The sequence below is a fragment of the Colossoma macropomum genome, unplaced genomic scaffold (genome assembly GCF_904425465.1).
Source record: "Colossoma macropomum unplaced genomic scaffold, Colossoma_macropomum, whole genome shotgun sequence".
NCBI lineage: Eukaryota > Metazoa > Chordata > Actinopteri > Characiformes > Serrasalmidae > Colossoma > Colossoma macropomum.
In genome coordinates, this window is record NW_023494798.1 from 27,130,663 (window position 1) to 27,151,772 (window position 21,110).

General features: G+C 38.4%; 1 protein-coding gene across 4 annotated transcripts; it reads left to right on the plus strand.

Annotated features, from left to right (window-relative positions):
* The first annotated feature begins 6,575 nt into the window (after window positions 1-6,575).
* Window positions 6,576-20,508, plus strand: ube2q1 (ubiquitin-conjugating enzyme E2Q family member 1). Of its 4 annotated transcripts, none has more exons than XM_036584764.1 (13): window positions 6,576-7,204; window positions 10,478-10,582; window positions 12,811-12,933; window positions 13,049-13,105; window positions 13,208-13,366; window positions 13,993-14,077; window positions 14,175-14,235; window positions 14,348-14,438; window positions 14,829-14,887; window positions 15,160-15,208; window positions 15,456-15,551; window positions 16,342-16,408; window positions 17,389-20,508. In XM_036584764.1, the coding sequence occupies exons 1-13, from the start codon at window positions 7,046-7,048 to the stop codon at window positions 17,418-17,420; spliced, it is 1,143 nt and encodes a 380-aa protein (XP_036440657.1). In that variant the 5' UTR covers window positions 6,576-7,045; the 3' UTR covers window positions 17,421-20,508. The 4 variants fall into 4 exon arrangements, with proteins under 4 accessions (XP_036440657.1, XP_036440659.1, XP_036440658.1 ...); XM_036584766.1 differs by having other exon boundaries at window positions 13,208-13,351; XM_036584765.1 differs by having other exon boundaries at window positions 13,211-13,366.
* The last annotated feature ends 602 nt before the right edge of the window (window positions 20,509-21,110 follow it).

The following is a 21,110-nucleotide window of genomic DNA, read 5'->3' on the forward strand; positions in this document are numbered from 1 at the left end:
CAATGTAATCAATGTTGTTAAGCCAATGCTGGGCCATTGTATACTTGCTATCTGGCCTGTAATCCCAGCCTTGTGCTCATGGCGCATTGCTTTTATCTTGTAGTATCTGTAGTACTGTATGATCACCAATAGAACTAGGGGTGGGAATCTCTAGGCACCTCATGATTCGATTCGATTCGATTTAGAAGGCTGCGATGCGATTATAAAACGATTATCGATGCATCTCGATGCATCTTTTTTTTCTATATAGCATTTATATTTTCTCACTGTGTGAGCTCAAGTTTCGAGTTCAAGTTTCAAGTTTATTTGTCATTTGCACAGCATGTCAGGACATTTATGCATTGAAATGCTTGTGGTGAGGCTCAGCTAATCACTCTACAGAAAGTAAATAAGTAAAAACAAAAATACAAGAAAAAACAACTGAAATATATTAAATATACACAAAATATATACAGAATGTAGAGACAATATACATTTTTAAGTGACTAAGTGACTCTGCGGTATTGTTATTTAAAGTGACTTGGTACCTTTAAAGCAAAGTATTTGTAATGATCCATAATGAATTTACTTCCAATATCTTTTTTAATAAAACGAATGGAAGTGATGTGGCAAGTAAACTAGAAGGCTCTCATTCAGTGCTCTTGTTTGGAGCACGAGAAGCTGCTGCTACTCATCTTCGATAAAATGCGCAGTTACGGTGAAATAAGATCCAGTGGTGATGGATGACGACACTGCACATGCTACAGCTATTCTACCCGTTTTCTTTAGTGAATTTATAACTTTGGTTTTGGTCTCGTTGTAGAGACGGGGGGGATCGCTGTGTCAGTAAAATATCTACGGGTCGTGTGCAACACAGCGCAAAAGCCCTGTTTAGCAACGACTGAGATCCGGCATGCAGACTGTAGGTCACAAAGCAGCGATGCGTTATTCGCATTTATAAGCAGCGCAGTTGGTTTCCTGGTACGTTAAATCTCCAACGAGAGACTGTCAAACACTAAGCAGTGGTGGAGCTGAAGTCGCTTCTCTTTCGAATTCTCCCGTTCCACCTTAAATGGTGCCGCATTTACATTTGGCGCCTCAGTCAGAATTTAAGGTGGAACGGGTAAATTCAAACAAAAAGCTGGAGAATAAGAAACAACTTCAGCCTCATAAAACAGTCGAACATTGAGAGACATTTAACTGATCTACTTCTGAGGAAAAGCTTTCTGGAGGAGATGGAAGAACAGCGGCTGTAGCTGAGCTAAAGCTTAAAGCAGAGTAAATCTGCGTTTTTGTTTATATTTGTTTAGTCTATACTAGGACATCAGCACATACTAAGATATACTGGACATTAAATGTTGCGGCTCCCGAGGTGGTTTGATTTTTGTTGAAAGGACAAAATGGCTCTTCTTATCATTTGTGTTGTCGACTCCTGACCTGACCTGGCTTTTAATGCAGAGGGAGCCGGTCGGATTTCTCCCTCATCCAGTAGTGTTTTTGTTATGTGCCGCCACAGACTGTCCAGGCGCTGCCCTTCCGCACTTCCAAGTTCCTCCTTTTGCGTTCCGTCAACATTACGTTATAAATTAAATATTTAGAAAATCGATTTTGACGTTTGTGAATCGATTCAGAATCGTTCACGTCCGCATCGCGATGCATCTAAGAATCGATTTTTTCCCGCACCCCTGAATAGAAGTCTCAGTATGATGTTTGTTGTGACTAACCTCTAGATGAGGGCTGTTTATTTGGTTACAACATTTTGGGCTTGGGGAATGTCTTAGGGAACAGTTTTAAAACTGATGTCTTCAAGTAAAATATAATTTACACACACAGCATCACAGCATTTGCCCAGAAGGGACATAAGTGGCGCTGGCATTCTGCCATGACAGATGTTTTAACGAGGCTCTCATGCACTTATGCACTTAGAGCGCTCTCTCTGTGAATGATGTCTCAGCAGGGCTGCATATGAACTCTTTTTTTGTTTAGTACCATTCTTTATCCAGGCCAAGACAATACAGTGTCTCTATTAATAATATAAAACTCAATCTGCCATCTATAGCCACTGCATATGGATACTGTTGAGATGATACATGCAGAGAAATATATGATGAAGTGTTGTATCTCCTCTCAGCAGCCATCACTTTCTTATAAATGACAGCTTGTACTGAAAGCATTTCTGCACACTGCAGGCCTAATGCAACAGCAGGACTAAACCAAAGGTCTCATTTTGGTATCTAGCACCATCTAGTGGCACATAGAATGACAATAATTGCTAGGGCTTTATAGGCATACTCCAGCATTTTTAATCTGATTTCTATCTGTCACGTCTATAGCAAGCAGTTGATTACCAAAGTAGTGTGGGTAGAGTTTTCACTCTTTTCTGCTTGATCAGCATAGATACAAGAACAACTTAGAGCAGAGGTTACCTACAGTCAGGCAGAAGATGGGTACCGGGCCATGGATTGTTTGATGCCAGGCCGTATGCAGTTTGATGTGGCAAGGAGGAGTTAGTGAACTAACTGCTGACATCCACTATTATTATTATTATTATTATTATTAGTAGTAGTAGTAGTAGTAGTAGTAGTAGTGACATTAGTAGTAGTATTAATGTAAATCATTTTATTAGAAATTTTATTTATGGCTTACATCTTGCCATTAAAATGTTCATAAGCTAATTTTGTGTAACTTTAAACATCACAACACTGTATGGCCTTGTGCGTATATGTCAGTGTAGGATGCCTTCAGGTCATGGCAAAAATGAAGAAACTGATAGCATCAACAAACTGTTGGTTAGTGTTGCAAACCCTGAAAAAAAAAAAATAAGAATCAAAACAATATCAAGAAGAAAAACCATTGTTCAACCAAAATATGCTGACATTCACTGGATGCGAATGAATTAATTCATCAATAATTCATGCATAATCCATTGTGTGTGGTATGTAGGTAACAGCTAGCAAATGAGGCTATAAAGCCAGTTATTTTGCCATTTGGAAACAAAACATGTCTTGACAATGGCAAAACATAGGCTAATTATGTGTGTCACAGCATCATTAACACCCCCCACTCTCCGACAGCTCCCATACAAGTACATCAAAACCACTGTGGGCTGCAGTTTGGTCTGCGTAGTTAAAAGGGTTGGGAACCCAGTCTTTGGAAAAACAAATGTATGTGCTTTCTTTTGTGCTAATTCAGTGAGCAACAGTTTGACAAAACTTCATAAAAATGCTTTTGTAAGACTTTCTCCCATGTCTGTCTCATCCTAAGATGTGCACTATTAGAGTGCAATGGTTGAAGCTTCAAATATACATTTTATATTCATGTAGTTGAAACACTTATTTGCAGACTTCCACTATAAGCTCATTTGAGTCGACAAGTCTTCTGTATTTTTGTAAATACAGGAAAACGCATCGAAATGATTGTTTATGGTAATCGACAGTGCAATACAGATGTGGCAGATAGAGTTTAGGTTAAAAAAGCTGAAGTACATATTTAAATAAGCATTACATTTCATCCTATTCTGATGCTTCTTGCTAGCAGTTAAATTTGAAATTCTGCCTGACCTTAAACAGCCAGTTCAAACCTCTTGGGTGACCTGCCAATCTGGGGGAGGGTCTGTTTCTTACTCCCCTCCGCATGTGGACAGACCTCAAATGTAGCTGACAGTCTGGTGCTTGTTCTCTGGACCACAGTCATGGCAAAATGCAGGCTGACAGGCCTGGCATTGTGGTAGGCGCACACACGCATACTCACATGCGTCTCGGTAAAGGGTCTAACTCCTCAGGGAGTGGTGGGATTGTTTACTTTAAAAGTTTGCCATGCTTCAGTGAGCCTCTCGCGCCTGTCCGCTCACATTTCAGGCTCTTCTCATCTTCCTTTGGCCTGCACATGCGTCTTTCCTGCCCTCTAATAACCAGAGCACTGAAATCATTCATTTAAGCTTTCTACCACCCATCACAGCCCCTGGCACCAGTGATCTATGTTTAGAGCTAAAATAATTATGGTACCACCTTCCACACAACCAAATTACAGCTATGACACTTTCAATGTAGGCTGCCCTGTGCTTGCTAGCTTGGTTCCAGTGCGCTATTCCCTGTGTTGATGGTTATTGTAATTATTGTCGTAATATAAAGAATGACTAATTAACCCATTTAACCTTCCTCTATTTATACTGAGGAGTCTCCTTGAAATTGTTACGGTTTTCGTCCCCATTGAATGTGTGATAATGTAACAGGAGAGAGACATCTGCTGGTAGGTAAAAAACATGAATCCACAGCTTTCTCCACTGAACGCAGATCATGTTTATTGTCCATGTATAACCTCCCAAACCCATTTGATTTCGTAAGTGAAAAACTTTTCTGCAAACTGCAGTGCACAGTTTATGTTTGAGCTTAACATATTGGAAGAAAATAAAATACAAAATTTAAAACACGCCATAATGTTTGCACAGGCCACATTTTTTCCAAATATGATACATTGTGATTTTCTTTCATACCTCTTTAATGGACCCATATTCTATATTTTTCTTGAGGTCAACTTACAACATGTTCCTGTTTTTATGTAGCAAAAATGGTCATAATTTATTTTACATGACCTTTTTACAACCTCACTTTTTTGGAATAATACAGGCTGTTTTTTTACTGTGCCTTTAAGACTGATATATGTAAATGGCCTCTGTTCTGATTGACTGTCCTGTATTGCACCTCATTCAAAAAAATAAATAAATAAATAAAAACAAACAAACAAACAAACAATAAAAAATCTCTGAGCTGAAACACTCCTTAGAATTTCAGTATGAATGAGTGGGGCTGAACTGCTGTGGGCTGAATAGGTTGAATAGGATATATGTAAATGATATCACGAAAACATGCTGCTTATGCAGTTGAAGTTTCTATTTATGGACCATATGGACTGGGTCGTAAATATAAACAATGTTTATATTAATGTTTATGTATTACTTCAAACTCCTTTATTCAAAAAAGTGAGGGAAATTTAGTTTTCTATGACACGGGCCCTTTAAAGAGTGGATCCGTGAACAGTTATCTTCACACTAAAGTAGTGCAAGAAGTGTTGCACAAGTGACAACCCTGGTGAATGTTTTGTACAACAAAATTTCTCAAATGTTGCCAAACCTGTAACCAAAGTCGAGCCTGTCCAATAGGAGATTTATACCTAACCCCCCTACAATAGAAGAACTTTGGAGCTTTTTCTTTTTTGGAGCTATATAGAACCCTTTTCAAAAAGGTTCTATATAGAACCATATACAGCACATTCTCCATCAATCTGAAGAACCTTATCATGATGCAAAGAACCGTTTAAGCAAAGGGTTTATTGAGTGTTCATGGTTCTATATAGATTCATTTTCTTTACTATAGACCCCTTGAAGAGCCATCATTTTAAGTGTGTACATCTGTAGTGAAGGTAGAGTAACAAAAACAGCCTGTTTAATTCTGAGGAATGAATAGATGTAAAATGTTAATGTGAAAATGAATTATGACTGTTTTTGGTACATAAACTCACACAAACATCATAAGTGGACCTCAGGGGGAAAAAAAGCAATAAAAATGTAGGATATGGCCCTCTTTGATCTTTTCATTTCAAAGACCCATGTATAATTAAAACTGTCTAGTTGAGATTTTATAGCATTTTCTCTGTAAATTAGATGTCAGCAACCTCCAGATCACATCTCGTCTGAATTATAAAGCCTTTTACTATAATGGAACATAAACCATGATCATGAATCCTGCTATTTCCTCAAAAGCTGACAATTTCACTCCAAGATGGCTGACAGTAACAAGGATGCAATTTGTCCATAAATGAATGAATGAATGAATGAATGAATGAATCTTCAAAATAGAAACTTTTCAGGAGAGGGCTAAATCGTTCTAATATAATGAGATCTTACTTTCAGTAAAATCTGGTGCATTTCTATTGATCCACACATCGTAAAATGTTCACACAATGTAAAGGAGAGCTGCTTTGCTTAAATGATGCAGAAAAATAAAAATAGAAACAAATGAATTTAGTCATTTGTGTGTTTATTTGTTTGTTTGTTTGTTTATTATTATTATTTTCTCTGGTATATTGGTCCAAACTTTACTTGGAGAAAAGGTTTATAGTCAATGTTATTTGTCTATAGAACTATAGAATAAACAAATAAAAATACATTCGATGTACTTTTTATTGCCTGAACAGACATGGAGAAAATGCTGTTTGCACATGTAGACACAGGGCACAGAATAGGAATTTCATTTTTAATAAAAATGACATTTATAGGTTAAACGACTCTGAGAAGTATATAAATAATGTCTTGAGAAGAAAACAAAACAGTTACAGAAGGAAACACTATAATAAGTAGTGCTTCCCAAACCAGACTAAAGCATTTGAATTATAGATGTAGATATAGATAAACTTCTTCAGATATTTCAGCAGTTTGCACTCTTTTGTTTGTTTCTGTGTGCTTATATCCTGTCAGAGTCAAGTGAATAACCTAATAAACTGAGCTCACTCAGTCAACAGGATTTTGTCTTTCTTAGAGCTCGTCCCTCAGTTGTGCGCGCTCACGGTGCGCCAGAACTGAGCTGAGCGCGTTCCCGACACGCCACGGCCATCTTTAAACCCCAGACGAGGCTTCCGTTTAGCGCCCACAGTTCTGCATTTCGTTTTTCATTTTACAACATATTTTTACAAAGTAACGCGTGAGAAGGGCTAATATAGAGACTAGGACATCGGAGGAACGTCTTAGGGATACGTGTGGCGTCTCAGGTCGCTTCTTTGTTCGCTGACATCAACAAAAATAGACGGAAAAAATACACACACAACAACAACGAACCTGCCGAGGCGTTGTTATTAGCCTGCTAAAGTTAGCTCATGAGCTAACAGTCGGCTGAGGAGGGACTGGTAAAAAGGAGAAAAAGGAGGGTGTCGTTTAAAAAAACTGCGGACATTTTCTGGCCTTGGTGGGCGTATTTGCTTCGTTTTCGTTACACAAATCGGGTCCGGGTTCGTGTTTTTTTTCCTTCTCCGTGCCCCCTCTCTCCCCTGCGGCTCGGCCGGAGATGAGCGGAAGATGTCGGTTTCGGGACTGAAGGCCGAGCTGAAGTTTCTGGAGTCGATTTTCGACCCGAACCACGAACGGTTCAGGATCATCGACTGGAAGCCCGATGAGCTGAGCTGCCAGTTTAACGTGACCGGAGAAAAGCTGCTGATCATCCACTGTAATATCACGGTAATAAGGGGAGATTGCAGCCAGCGTAGCTTATGAAAGAGGAGTTAGCAAGGCTGTCTGAGCAAAGTAAGCTAGCTAACGTTAGCTAGCCAGGTAGCTGGGCACGAAGCTGAAATCGGCTTGTTATTCGCCAGCCTCTTGTTGAAATTTTCCCGTTCCACCTTAAATGGTGCAGCAGTTATATTCTGGCCTGCGCCATTTAAGATGGAACGGGAAAATTTGAAGAAGAAGCTGGCGAATGGGAAACCAACTTCAGCCTAGCTGGGCTACATTCATGCTGCTAGCAGTGGCTAATTTTTAGCCCCCCCGCAGTAAACATCCTAGAATAAAAACGAGAATAATAGAAACGCATGATGCTGTATGGCATCGCTAACTGACCGACATTCGTCAGTTTATAAGCGTCTCATGTCTGCATTTTCTAGAAAACGTCAACGTCGCTAGTAAGATGTCACTGTTCTAACTTAGCATTGATAAAGAATGAAAATACTCAGGTTAGCTAGGTTAACTAAGTTACCCAACTCGAGCAACACAAATATCCCAAAACTATGGAAGCCCGTTTCCGCCACTGGAGGAAAACATATAGCCAAATATTTCCTCAAAAATTATGACTTGGTATCTCATTTATGTTGTAGCATCTCTTAATTTGACTGGCTATCTCATAATAATAAGATTCTATCTCATAATTATGGTTCAGTATCTCATAACAGTGAGACAGTTTCTAATAATTATGACTTAACATCTCATAATAAATATCTACTATTTTATAGTAATGAGAGAATTTTCTCATAACTATGAGATACCAAGTTATAATTGTGAGATGCTAAGTCATAATTATGAGATATTAAGTCGTAATTAGGAGATTGTAAATCGTAACTATGAGTCATTATTATGAGATGCTCTGCCATAATTATGAAAAACTAAGTCATAATTATGGAAAACTTTCTCATTATAATGACTTACTTAACATTATGTGTTGTGCTGTAGATTGCTGTGTGCTCTATATATATATATGTATATATATATAAAAATATGTGTGTGTGTATATATATATATATATATATATATGTATATAATGTGTATGTATATGTATATATTTCCTATGACATAAACAAGCTTCCATGCAAAATAGATTAGAGTAGGCATAAAATAATGTTGGTTGCAGGTTTGATAATAAGTTATAAGTCTAAGTAGCCAGACTCTATCATTTGAATCAGCAAGGTCATTGGCTCTAACATCACATGACATGATAAAGTCGACTCTCTTGACTGTTGTGTTGGTGAAGCTGAATACATGTGATATTGTTTGAGCCAATAGCGTTGCCTGTTTATATAATCAGAGAGCAGATGTTAGTCGCTGGATTTGTTAACTAAAAGTACAAAAGTATTCAGACAGCACAGGTAATTAGTGAATTCAGGTTCTTTAAGGTACATTTTTACATCCATTGCTGGCACAGGTGTTCATTTGTGCATAATCTCCATAGGAAAGCATTGGAGCAGCCACACAAGAACCATGTCACCATGCTCAATGCCAAGTGTCGGATAGAGGGGTATAAAACTCTGCAGACCAATGCCTTATATTCCTCTATAATTAGTTCTGGATCACAAATGCTATGTAAAGGTTCTGGATGGAGCTCCATGACTGCAGTCCAGCATCTTCAAGTAGTGTTTGTGATCAAGAACTAATCATCCAGCATCAGGACATGACTTCACTAATGCTGTTGGCTGTTACTTAAGCAGGAAATAAAAAATAATGCATGGGTATTTTCTGGCTGCTTTCTAGTCTGTGATAATTTTGGTCTTATTTTTGCTTATTTTTACTTGTGTATTGTGTAGATTAAGTAGCATTTTCATGCATCGGTCATGTTTTAAAATTTTGCTTATGCTATGTTTTTAGTAAAGCAGGCTCTCACAATCCAAAAGTGCAGAGAAAAAAAAAAAAGATAAGTCAGCAATACCATGTAGCATATGATTTTAATTATTCTCATTATCGTGGTATATTTATTGTGGGGAATGAAATAATGCAGAACTCCAAAAGTGTAGGTTTGTTAATGGTTGTGTCCTAGTTCTGTTCCTTTCTGGAGCCAAACCAGTGCCCTCCAGTTAAATGAAATTCAAGCAGCTGTCTGATGGGACCACAGCTAATGGGACAGCGGCTACAATATAAAGAGATTTTATTATTTTTTAAAATGAAACAGTGAAGACTTTTGAAACTTAACTCATTTCTGTTGTGCTCTGTCAGTAGATAGCTCATATTTAGGGTTCACTTGGCACATGAGTGAATTTTGGAGAAAAAGTTATTGGGTAAGGGTGGGCAATGATGGCAAAAATATAACATTATGATAAGAAATTTAGTAATACATAAGCATCATGATACTTGATTTGAAGTCTTGTATGTTGGAACAGCCAAGAAAGAGCCAGTTGCCACACATTTAAATGTACTATGAATAGTATCAAATCTGTGAATACTGTGAATTTTATTCAACCTTTATTAAACATATTGTCAGTATTGTTGTTCATAAATGAATAAAATGCAACTAACAGCTAATAAAGTCATTGCAGGGATATGAGACAGGTCAGATTAATCTCTGGTTTTCGTGTTGGTTCCGCTGCTTCCACAGACCAACATCGGAGACTATTATACCCCTCTTGCCGGCACTTGACATTGGGCACGGTGACCTTAGGCTCATGGGTGCTCCAGAGTGTCCTATTCTATTGGAAACTGTACAAGCAGTGTGTGTGCATTCAGACAACTTTGTCAGCAGTAATTGCACCTTAGACTAGCTGAGTTCACTAATCAGAAGCAGTATCTGGATACTTTTGAACGTGGTGTACCAGTGTGGTTCCATTTGCCATTTTAGTCAATTTGATAGGTAGGCTTAAGACTAACTTTGTGTCTCCAAAGAAAGCTATTAACCTTTTCCTAATACTTGATATCTAATGCAAATCCATATGGAAACCCTACCTATGAAAACTACATGTTAAATTGGAAATAATGTTGATAACGGTACTTACTGCCAGTGCTGCTTCTACTGTTGATGCTACAATTACTAGTAACAATAATAGTAATAACCTCTAATTAGCGTGTTTGGGATGATCTGGACTTGACAGGTAGTGCAGTAATAACGTCGGATTATAGACTCGAGTCATATTCCCTCATTGTGAATTCTGCACAGCTCATCTTTAAGTAGAATGCTATATATGGATAACCCAGACAAATGTCTGGGCACAGAGGCAAACGGATATGTAAATTAGGAATGTTCTTTGGCTCTCACAGGAATCTTATCCTTCGACGCCCCCAATATGGTTTGTGGACTCCGATGACCCAAGCCTGACCCAAATATTGGAACGCCTCGAGGATGTAAGAAAAGGCAGTACACTGGTAAGGATTTTTTTTCCAATTTGTGCAGAATTAGGAGCTTGGAGTTCTAGATTAACTGAATTCAGTTTAATGTCTGTCAGACTGCAGTTTCTTGCTTACTGAGTCTTACTTGTTCACTTCAAACTTTTGATATTAATTAGTCTCATAGGTTGAGGCATTTGGTGAGTGCCGTGATACTGGTATAGCTTAAATTAAAGATGGCCTGCAAGCCAATAAGGGCCACCTTTAGGAACTCTGGGCCTAAGTTGCTTTTCACTATGACCGAAATAAATGTTGTTTTTCAAAATCGCTGCTGTTACATCCTGTGGTAAACTGACATGTTCCAAGGCCAGTACAATTTTCCGCACATACATTTTTCCTCTGAACGTCACTGGATTTTCTGACTATTGTTACATAGAAGTCACCACTGAATTGACCTCATAAGACAGGAAACCTCAACAAAATACCCACACAAACCACTAAGCTTTGTCAAATGTGGTAGTTAAGTTGCTTTGGCAGTAGTAGGCTTGGTTAAGTAGCTAGTGTTGGTGTATAATGATGTTGAATTTTAATAGTACTTAAACATAATAGTGTTGACTAAATGATGCAACAGCAGCTATTTTCAAAAACGGTATTAATTTTTCTGGTAGAGAAAATTAATAGAGAAGAAAAGTTTAGACTTACAGTTCCTAATATGGGCGTGCTGTATGACTTTAGAGGTCTATACTCAAAACTGTTTTGTATAGTAGGCTCGTTGATACTGATGTGGATAAAACTTAAAGCATATTATTGGCTAGCTTCTCTACATTTACTGACAACAAATGTTTCTGCTGGCAGTAATACTGAGCTGCTGTCAGTAGCATTTCTTCTATGGTTAAATGTGATGAGTTTGGCCATTATTAAAATGTAACGCTCTACATTATAGAACGCCCTATGCACAGCTCATGGCAATTTAGAGTGACCTCAGTAGTTTTATGGTTTGTAAGAGTCATACTCAACCTTACAACATAACCACAAGTTTGCCTCCTTTTTCAGTATTAATTTTTCTGGGACTACACTCCTGAGCCACAGTACGAAGGCAAACTGCAAAAAAAGAAATATCCTGCTGTGTGTAGTGAACCGTGATGTTGCAGTTATTCAGCAGGGAAAACAAGACAGTAACAAGATTATAGTCAGCTAGCAGGCTGCTTTCGGTGAAAGTGTGAGAAGTTTCACTGTTTGGTCTTATTTTAGTGTGCTGAATTTGTTAGTATTAAACTTTCTGTGACTTTTTAAGTCCCCACTGACAGTGTGTTCTTTATTCTGAGGGCCAGTGCATGTAATGCTCTACATTTGCTCAAATGAGATATTTAATTGAAACCACAGACAACCTGTGACTGCTTTTTTCTGTCAGAATCTCAGCAGTTATACGTTGCTTTTTGGTCAGTGGAGCCTATTTCATGTTCACGTGTGAGCTGATGTGAGGTATTAATTGCATGCTAGTGAAATTCTATCTGTTGTTGTTCTGATAGTGTGACATGGGCTCTGTTACCCTAAGCTTGGTGTAATCAAGACTGATATGCTTCAGTACTTTTATAATGTATATTAATGGGGATTGTGTCCCAGAGTCTTAAAGACATCTTGGTAGTAACTATGAGCCATGGATTTATCTGTATCTGTGAAATTATCATATGTTTAATTGACATCAAGGCAGACTGATTAGAACAAACAACACAGTCATGGTTAAAATAACAAAAACATGACTGGGTTGTTTTGTCCCCAGTTCTGTAATATTTGTATTATTTAAGAGTTTCTGAGTTTAAGAATGTGCCAATGGATAAGCTATTAGGGGCTCACATCATAGAAAAGTGAATTTATGAATGAGTTTTATGTAGTTTGTACCATACACTCACCAGTTCATACAGTCCAAATATGGAAATCAAATGAAAGATCAGCTGATTTTAAGTCCATTATTTTTGTGATGTTATGAAAATTAGTGCATTCACATATCCGCCTATTCAGCATACTAAAAGAAGTAGTTTTGCTCCGTCTGTTCACACTGAAGTTTTCAGCCATACTGGCTTTTGAATGAGGCACAATACATGGAATCCAGTCAGCACAGAGGCCATTAACATGTCACTTCTAAAGGCACAGTGACATAAATTGCCTATTTAATTCTTTAGGGAAAAGAGGTCAATGCTTTGTAGTAACTGTCTTGGTGGCTGTTTACTGATAACTGTGTAATTTATTTTGCGGTTTTTGTTCATCAGCTCCTGCAGCAGCTGAAGAGACTGATCTGTGATCTGTGTAGGCTGTATAATCTACCCCAGCATCCTGATGTAGAGATGCTGGATCAGCCTCTCCCTGCTGGCCCTGTCAACCCCGACAGAAAGGTACATTGTTAATAGCTGTGGAGAAAAAAATAAACCCCTAAGCAATGATAGGGGATGTATCTAGACACAAAAATAGTTTCGTCAGAGATCAAAATTTGTGATTTTATCCATTTAGCATGGTACCACAGATGAGGTGACCTCAGAGGAGGAAGAGGAAGAAGAGATGGGAGAGGTGCATTATTTTTCTACATTATTGTTCTGTACTTGTCAGACTTCTGTTGACCATTAATCTGTGCTTATCTCTGTGTCTTGGTGTGGTGTTGTGTGTCGTCAGCAGGACATAGAGGACTTGGATCATTATGAGATGAAAGAGGAGGAACCGGTGGATGGGAAAAAGTCTGAGGATGATGGTATAGAGAAGGAGAACCTGGCTATCCTCGAGAAGATCCGCAAAAACCAGAGGCAGGACCACTTGAACGTAAGTGCACATTCGGTAAGGTGATTTTTTTTTCTTATGTTTTGAGGGTTCAAAGGGGATATCACTGGGTTAATGACATGTTTTAATAACTTATGCTGAAACTGGCTCTACCAAGTCCTGTAGATAGTTAAAAATGTATAGAAGTTACAAATTACAAGAAAAAAATAGTTGTAGTTTGCAATATTACTGATAGCACTAGTTTTCAGTGAGTAAAACATTAGAAGTATGTTCATTGATTGCCGTACCAAGTCTTGTGGCTTCTTGGCAGCATCTTTCTGTGAGTTTTACTTTTGAACAGTATTGAATTGTTTCCCTATTTAACATTGTCATCTTTTGCAGGCTGTGCTAAAAATGTGTAGTGAAAGTGGAACATAAGCCTCCCTGTGAAACCTTTGAGGCTGCAAAATAGAGCAGGCATATCTGTATAAGAGCTGTGTGTTCTGCCTTGTTTAATTTTGTTTATGGTGATTGATATACTTGGACTGTTTTCAGCTTACAGTACTGTGAATTAGGTCATGCATACTTAGCTGGTCTGTTGACTGGAGGACATGGTTTGTTGATGTGATTGTTGTAATTTGTTGGCATGAAGGGAACTGTAGGGCAACACTGCATGTTCTGTATGCGTCTGTGTTGTCTTGCAGGGAGCTGTGTCAGGGTCTGTCCAAGCGTCGGATCGTCTAATGAAGGAACTCCGGGAGATTTACCGATCTCAGAGTTACAAATCAGGTGGATGGAATAGGTTCTTTTCAGCATATCTTATGTGGACAGGAACATGTGAAGATGTTTGCACCTCACACTGCATTCTGTTGCAATTGTTTTGCAGGTATCTATTCAGTGGAACTTGTTAACGACAGCCTGTACGAGTGGCATGTCAAATTAAGAACGTAAGAATTCTTCCCTTAATATTGGTGTTTACTCTTTACGTAATGCATGATCTCAACCTGATGTAGTAAGGTAATTCAGCACGTCTTTTATTTTCTTGGTTTATATGGACAGGGTGGATCCAGACAGTCCTCTGCACAGTGACCTCCAGGTGTTGAAAGAGAAGGAAGGCATGGACTACATCCTTCTCAATTTCTCATACAAAGTGAGTCTTCAGACTATCAATGGTCCAAAGATTTGCTATGTTATAGGGAAGAGATCATTAACAAAGCTAATTAAAAAGTTCTCTGTTATCATCTGCTTGCTGTCCAGGCCCACTGACCATCTGGTGCACTTCTGTTCTTTTTCTGTTCGTTTAAGTAACAGTCATTTGCTGTCCTAAAGTCAATGATGAGCATCTACCAGTGGCTTGTGATGGCTTTTCAAAACAACAGTGGCGCAGTAGTGCTGCTTTCTGACTTTCAGACTAGTTCCAGTAGGCACTAGTTCTGTAATTAATTTATGCTTATACTTATTATTTGTCCCTGTATTAAACATGGAGCGAAGTTGGTCTTCGTTTGGCATAAATATGAAGATTTCTTTTTCTGGTTTGCAGGATAACTTTCCCTTTGATCCACCATTTGTACGAGTAGTTTCTCCTGTCCTATCTGGAGGGTGAGTAACTACAAATATGTCTGACTTCATTGTGTTTCACTTTGTGCTGGCATGGGTGGTGCTTTACATTGTACTGTTAAGGAAAGGTGTGGTTTTCCTGCCTTATGAAACCCTTGGAGATCGAAACTAAAAACATATTGCACTCTTGTTCTTAGATTTTAATCAGTTATAAAAAAGAAAAAAAAGCCAATCTTAAAGGTGTAATCTCTGTAATATCTTTTGGCAAGTGCTGAAAATGAACTGTTCTGTTTTTTTGTGTTTATTTGCTTTAGTTATGTCCTTGGAGGAGGTGCTCTGTGCATGGAACTACTCACCAAGCAGGTGGGGATCATACATATGATTTTGATACAGTTTTAAAGTTCTGATATCATTATTTACCAAGGCTACATTTCACTCACTTTACCTGACCTGACTTCCTGTAATGTCCCTCCTGCATTCCTCACAAGCCTGTTGGTGCACTGATAAGAGCACTTGATTGTCACTTACTGGTGTTATCATGCAAACCTTGATAGATTCACACTAAAATGAAGCTGAATGCAGTACACTGATATTGTGATATCTGTTCCAGGGCTGGAGCAGTGCCTATTCCATTGAGTCTGTCATCATGCAGATTAACGCCACTTTAGTGAAAGGAAAAGCCAGAGTGCAGTTTGGAGCCAATAAGGTAAAAAAGAAATGTTTATTTGTAAGCAACAATAGGCTGTATCTCTTAAACACACATTGTCGGTGAAATAAGCACAGGCTCCTTGTCCATTCCTTGGAGAGCAGCCAGTTTTATTTTGTTTGAGCTTCCCATGCTATTTAGCATCAAATGCTGATTACCTGCTTCAGGTGTTTGGACCTGGAACAGAACAAAAATGTTACCTGGAGGAGTGTCCCCAAGGAATGGATTGGAAACCACTGCAATACAGGCAGAATAGTAGTTGTCAGGCTGCCACTTGCTTTTCTTCTTTGAGTCCATTGGAGAGTTTAGCTTAAAGCATTGGCCACCATGAGGTTTTTCAAAATAGCCAAAAAACACCACACATCAGGATTAACTCTAAGAAATTATGTTGAATGTGAACTTGTGTTTTATTGTTTAACACTATTATTGCAGCACTGGATTTGAAAATGTTATCTTTAGATTTTGTAGACTAATCCAGAAAAATCTGAAACTTGGCATCAACCTAATAGTGTATATATTTTGTATATTATTGTCAAAGTGCTTCACATAATGTTTTACTTCATGACAAATCTTGGATGTAATGAATATTCCTCTCAAAGTCTGTACCATCAGCTACTGAAAGCCATGTCGACAGCAGTGTTCTTGACAGTTTGTGGTGTGTGTGTGTAGGGGTGTGTGTGTGTGTGTGTGTGTGTGTGTGTGTGTGTGTGTGTGTGTGTGTGTAGGGGTGTTTTATTTTCTATTTATATATTTTGATGTCATTATTATACTTTTTCCCCACCTCTTCTAGAACCAGTACAATCTTGCCAGAGCACAGCAGTCATATAAATCACTGGTGCAGATCCATGAAAAGAATGGTAAATATTCAATTCATTCATTTCCTATTCTGCAGAATCTTTTTGGTTACCAAAATAATGTTGTGTTAAGTCTAGATAAGTAGGTCTGAGTAGGTTATGGAACTGATGCAGGGGTTGTAACCTGGAGTAGAATTAACATTATACTAGCGTACACTTAATCTGAAAAATTAAGTCTTTTCAGCATTTAATTAGGACATTAATGTAGTAAAATGTGTTTTAAATGCTTTGAACAGGATAATAGCTTCATTTATCTCTCTTCAGTATTGTATAGTAAGAGAATTTTGATTGTGGTTGCACAGACCTACAGCATGAAGAACAACCATAGATTAGATTTTAGTTACACTGTCTGCCAAACAGTATTGTTTTAGTGTTATTTTTAATCCCTATGGCTTCAAATGGGAATTCAGCCGATTTTGAAACATTTCAGCGTAATTCAGTTGTTGAGATGTAAACAGTTATTCACAGTGGTTTGATGTGAAATGATTCATTGTTAAGGAACTTTCCAAAAAAAGGCCAAAACATTAATACAGCACCATCACAAACAATGTCTCAGGCATAAGCTAACATTCATAACCATTTTGTGTAATAACTTTGTGAGGTAGCTTTTAGAGGCATATGATACTTCAGACATCTGGTTCCTATCACCACTGTGGACAACAATTGAGTACATTTCTCTAGAACAGGGCGTTTCACATCAAACAACAAAGTAGGTCAAAATACCCTCAAGGACACCCCAATTGACTGACGTCTGACCCTCTAAGTAAAAGTTGCTTGTCTGTTTAGTCAGATTAAGAGTGTAGTGGGGACTGATTTGGCCTGCTAATTACCATGCAGGACTTCAGGTTCCTGCCCAATGTGGTTAGAGTACTGCTGACCGAGTGTTTTGATGTAGATATGTTTTGGCAGTCTGTTTGTTATGGAAGTTTCCAGACCTGTTTTTTGGTCTTTTAAGTATAGTTATGTGTCTTTGATCTCCACAGGCTGGTACACACCACCCAAAGAAGATGGATAAAGAAGACCTCTCTTCGTTCAAACTAGGACACAATGTCTTGGAGTCAACACTTCTTTCTTTTTTTTTCCATCCCCCTCCCCACTTTCTTTTCTCTCATCATTATCTTGCTAATTGGAGATGTCCATGTCTGGATTATGCGACTTCCAAACTATGTGCACCTGGAGAGGTAACGGGTAAAACATATTTCTTTATCTACCACGTTGTCTATACAGCGCGTCTCTCTGCTCATGTATTCTCTACTGCAAGCTCTTCTTTGTCCCTTCCTCCTGCTTTCTCTCTTTGGCCGTTTTTGGTTGATGGAGTGGAATTTAATACGGCAAATTTGTAAAGAGATGCCTGTGACTTCTCACGCTTTATGGATGGATGTCTTTTGTCGTCTTGAACCGAGTGATCTTCTATAAATGCCAAGATTCCTGCAGAATGACAGGCTTTTGGATGCTGACCTTGCTTGCCCAAACCTTCTTCATGTCTATAAGGGTCAAAACATTAACTACAGTATGGAGAGAGAGAGAGAAAGAGAGAGGGAGAGACTACGTATGGTGGGAAGGGTCTGTGGGGGGAATCATCACTTGTGATGAACTCATGACTTCACAGAAGCAGAGATTGAACACCATCACCACTCCATACTCTCGTTGTTTTTGGAGCTTTTGTCTTTTCTGGTCGCACACTGAAAAACTGTGACCAGACTTGGATCATTTAAGTCATAAAAATTAACTCCGCCTGTAAGTAAACTTGTAAAGATGGACTGAGAATGAACCTTTGCCAGCAAACTTCACTGAGCGAGGACTGGATCGCTTATAACATGCCTGCATAGCGCAGAACGTCCTTACTTCTGAAGATATATCTCACAAATAGAATAAGGAAAAATTACTTAATTGATATCCTCTTGGTGACAAAAATGGATTATCTTAAACATGTTTTTATGTACACATTAAGACTACTGCTGTTTTTTGTTTTTTTTGTTTTTTTGTTTTTTTTTTTGTTTTTTGTTTTGTTCTTCAGTGAGAATGGAAGATTCACGTGGCTGTGCTATCATTAACTGCAGTTGTGACCATTCCTCCATAACTAGTGTGATTCTGCTGTGTTTCTTGCAACACAGTACTGGTATGCCATGGAAACATGCCATTGACACCGTTACGTTAACCTGGTAAACCTTTTACCCTGTCAACTCGGGCATATAGAGTGGTTATAGTATTGAGTTAGTGGCAATGAGCTTAAACAAATTTCACAGTTTCAGAGTTTTTGGAAGGACTGTTTAGGATACAGATAACTTGCTTAACGTTACATGACCCCAGTTACATTCCTATGGGACAAACTGTAAAGTAACCATTATTGCCTTAAGAAGAGACTCCCCTTTTTAACGTTGCTTTCCATAAAAATTATCCCATGGTATCTTTACATAAACAAACATACTGTTGCCACAAGCCGCCACTGTATAGAAGTACTTTCAAATAGTTATAATTGGTCAGTACCCAGAGTCTTCATGAGCTCTTGGAAATGAGGAAAAGGCTTGACCGTGATAAGTGTTTTACTGGTTCATTTCTACTGGACAAGATTCTTTTGTATTATGTCAAACTTCTCAGTGCTGTTTTACATACAGATCCTTCATGCAGTCGTCTTGTCAGGATGAAAATGTTATTTTCACTCTTTTGATCCACCTGGATACTTTGCTCCCTGTTTCATGGAAATGCCTTTGTTTTTATCTGCACCACACCAGTTGTTCTTTTGTCTGTTACTGTTGATTGATTGGTGCATTCCCTGATTTAAACTGAAAGTGGTGTCATTTCCATTTTAGTTAGTGACTTAAACCAGATGTGATGTACTTGATCAAATCTTAGTAATAAGGGCAAAGAAGTTGGGTGTAGTGTACTTGCATATCTCAAACCTAGGGGATAAGTTTCCCAGGCCCAGACTAAGTCTAAGCATAGCCTAAAAAGTATTTTCATCCATTGGCACTGCAGTTTAATTTAAGATTAAGCTTAATCCACGTCTGGAAAACCTGGCCGAAGGTGTCTTTAACCTACATTAAGTGTTGCAGGTTTTGTAATACCTGGGAGAAAAACTCTTTACTTAATGTTGTGTTAAATACCTGTAGAGTCATGTCACCCTTCGTAATGTAGTACATTCAGCATTTTTTTTAAAAGAATCTTATGGTATCGCAGATCTCCAGTATGCCTCACTGGCTGTTAACGTCACAGTGGTCTTATCTCTAAACATGCCGATAAAGGAGCAGCCATCTCTCACGGGCCCATTAACATATGTTCACTGTTCCTGAATCTGTTGGATGCTTGCTGTTTTGAATTTTAACTGGCTTTGGGAATAGCTGCTTGCTGGGCTGCGTTCAGTAAGCAAACGTTTGTACAATGTTTTCCGTTGAACAGTGGGTTGTTTGTAATGATAATGCCTTTCCGCTGTCTCTCTGGCATGTTTGCTCCTGTTTGAGGGGTGTGACGGTGAGGTCGAGAGCAGCCGGTGATGTGTTTGACTTGTGTAAAAATAAAAAAAAAACTTTGATGTAACTCAAGCTGCTGGATTTAAACTGAAGACTTCAAACACTTTTGGCCTCTTGCGTCATGTGAGCGAGGGAAATATTCATTGGCTTAAGTACATATTTATTTAGAGCTCCTTCATTGAGTGTTTGAAAAGCACCAAAATTCCAGGTGATTGGTACACTCCAACATAAAAAAGAGATAAAGGAGAATCGTAGTGTCGTGTAAGCGTCTGTAATGGGCACTGTGCACAGAAACAGTTTGCTGTTGTCCATTACGGCTGAACGCAGCTCCGGTATGTCGTGTCGGAGCAGCGGAAGAAAATCCGAAAAAAAAACAGTCTCAGACGGATTGATTACCTAAAGTGTCAGTTAAGTAGTAACGTGAAACTTCACTTGAACACCCTGAGCAGTTATGGCTGGTTTATGTCAGGTGTTGGAGGGGTATGCACTGTTAGCATGCATTGGTTTTAATTTGCTTTTTTTCTTTTCTTTTCTTTTTTTTTCTTTCTTTTTTTTTCCATTGCAAGTGTAATTTTGACCATGTACAGTAAAAATTTGTAAACTTGCATCAAGTTTATGAATAAAGAATTTTAAGAAGTTTTTTGTTGTTTCCTTCGAATGTAGTGCACGGACTCGTCATATGAATGTCATTATTTACGCCTGAAGTTGCATAGTTGGATGATGTGGTCTGGAGAACTGTGTCTAAATGCCCATCTTATTTGGCTTTGTTTTGCCCACCAGGTGGCAGCAGAGTCTCATTTAAAAGTTTTCTCAGTAACAGGTTAACTGAGGTGAGTACATGGAAGTACAGAAATGGTTAAAAATAGGATTGACCACTGTTGGCTTAGCCAGTTTAAAATCAAAAACAGACTGTTCCTGGTCTTAAGCATGATTAATCATTATGCCATACCATTTTAATGACCAGTCTTTGAGTTGAAGTATAGTAACTTTTGGCTGCTTCTAAAACATCTGTGTTTTGATCACATCACTGTGCACTAGTGATATTAACCAATGATATCATGGTTCACCTCACCTTTCTTCCAAACCTACAGGTCTTTGCACTAAGCGCCCAGCTACATACTTAAAAAAGATGGCTCTTCAAGGGCTCTTTAGTAAGAGGATGGTTTCCCATTTTGAGTCCTGGTTCCTCTCAAGGTGTGTTCCTCTCGCTCTTAGGGAGTTTTTCCTTTCCCCTTGGC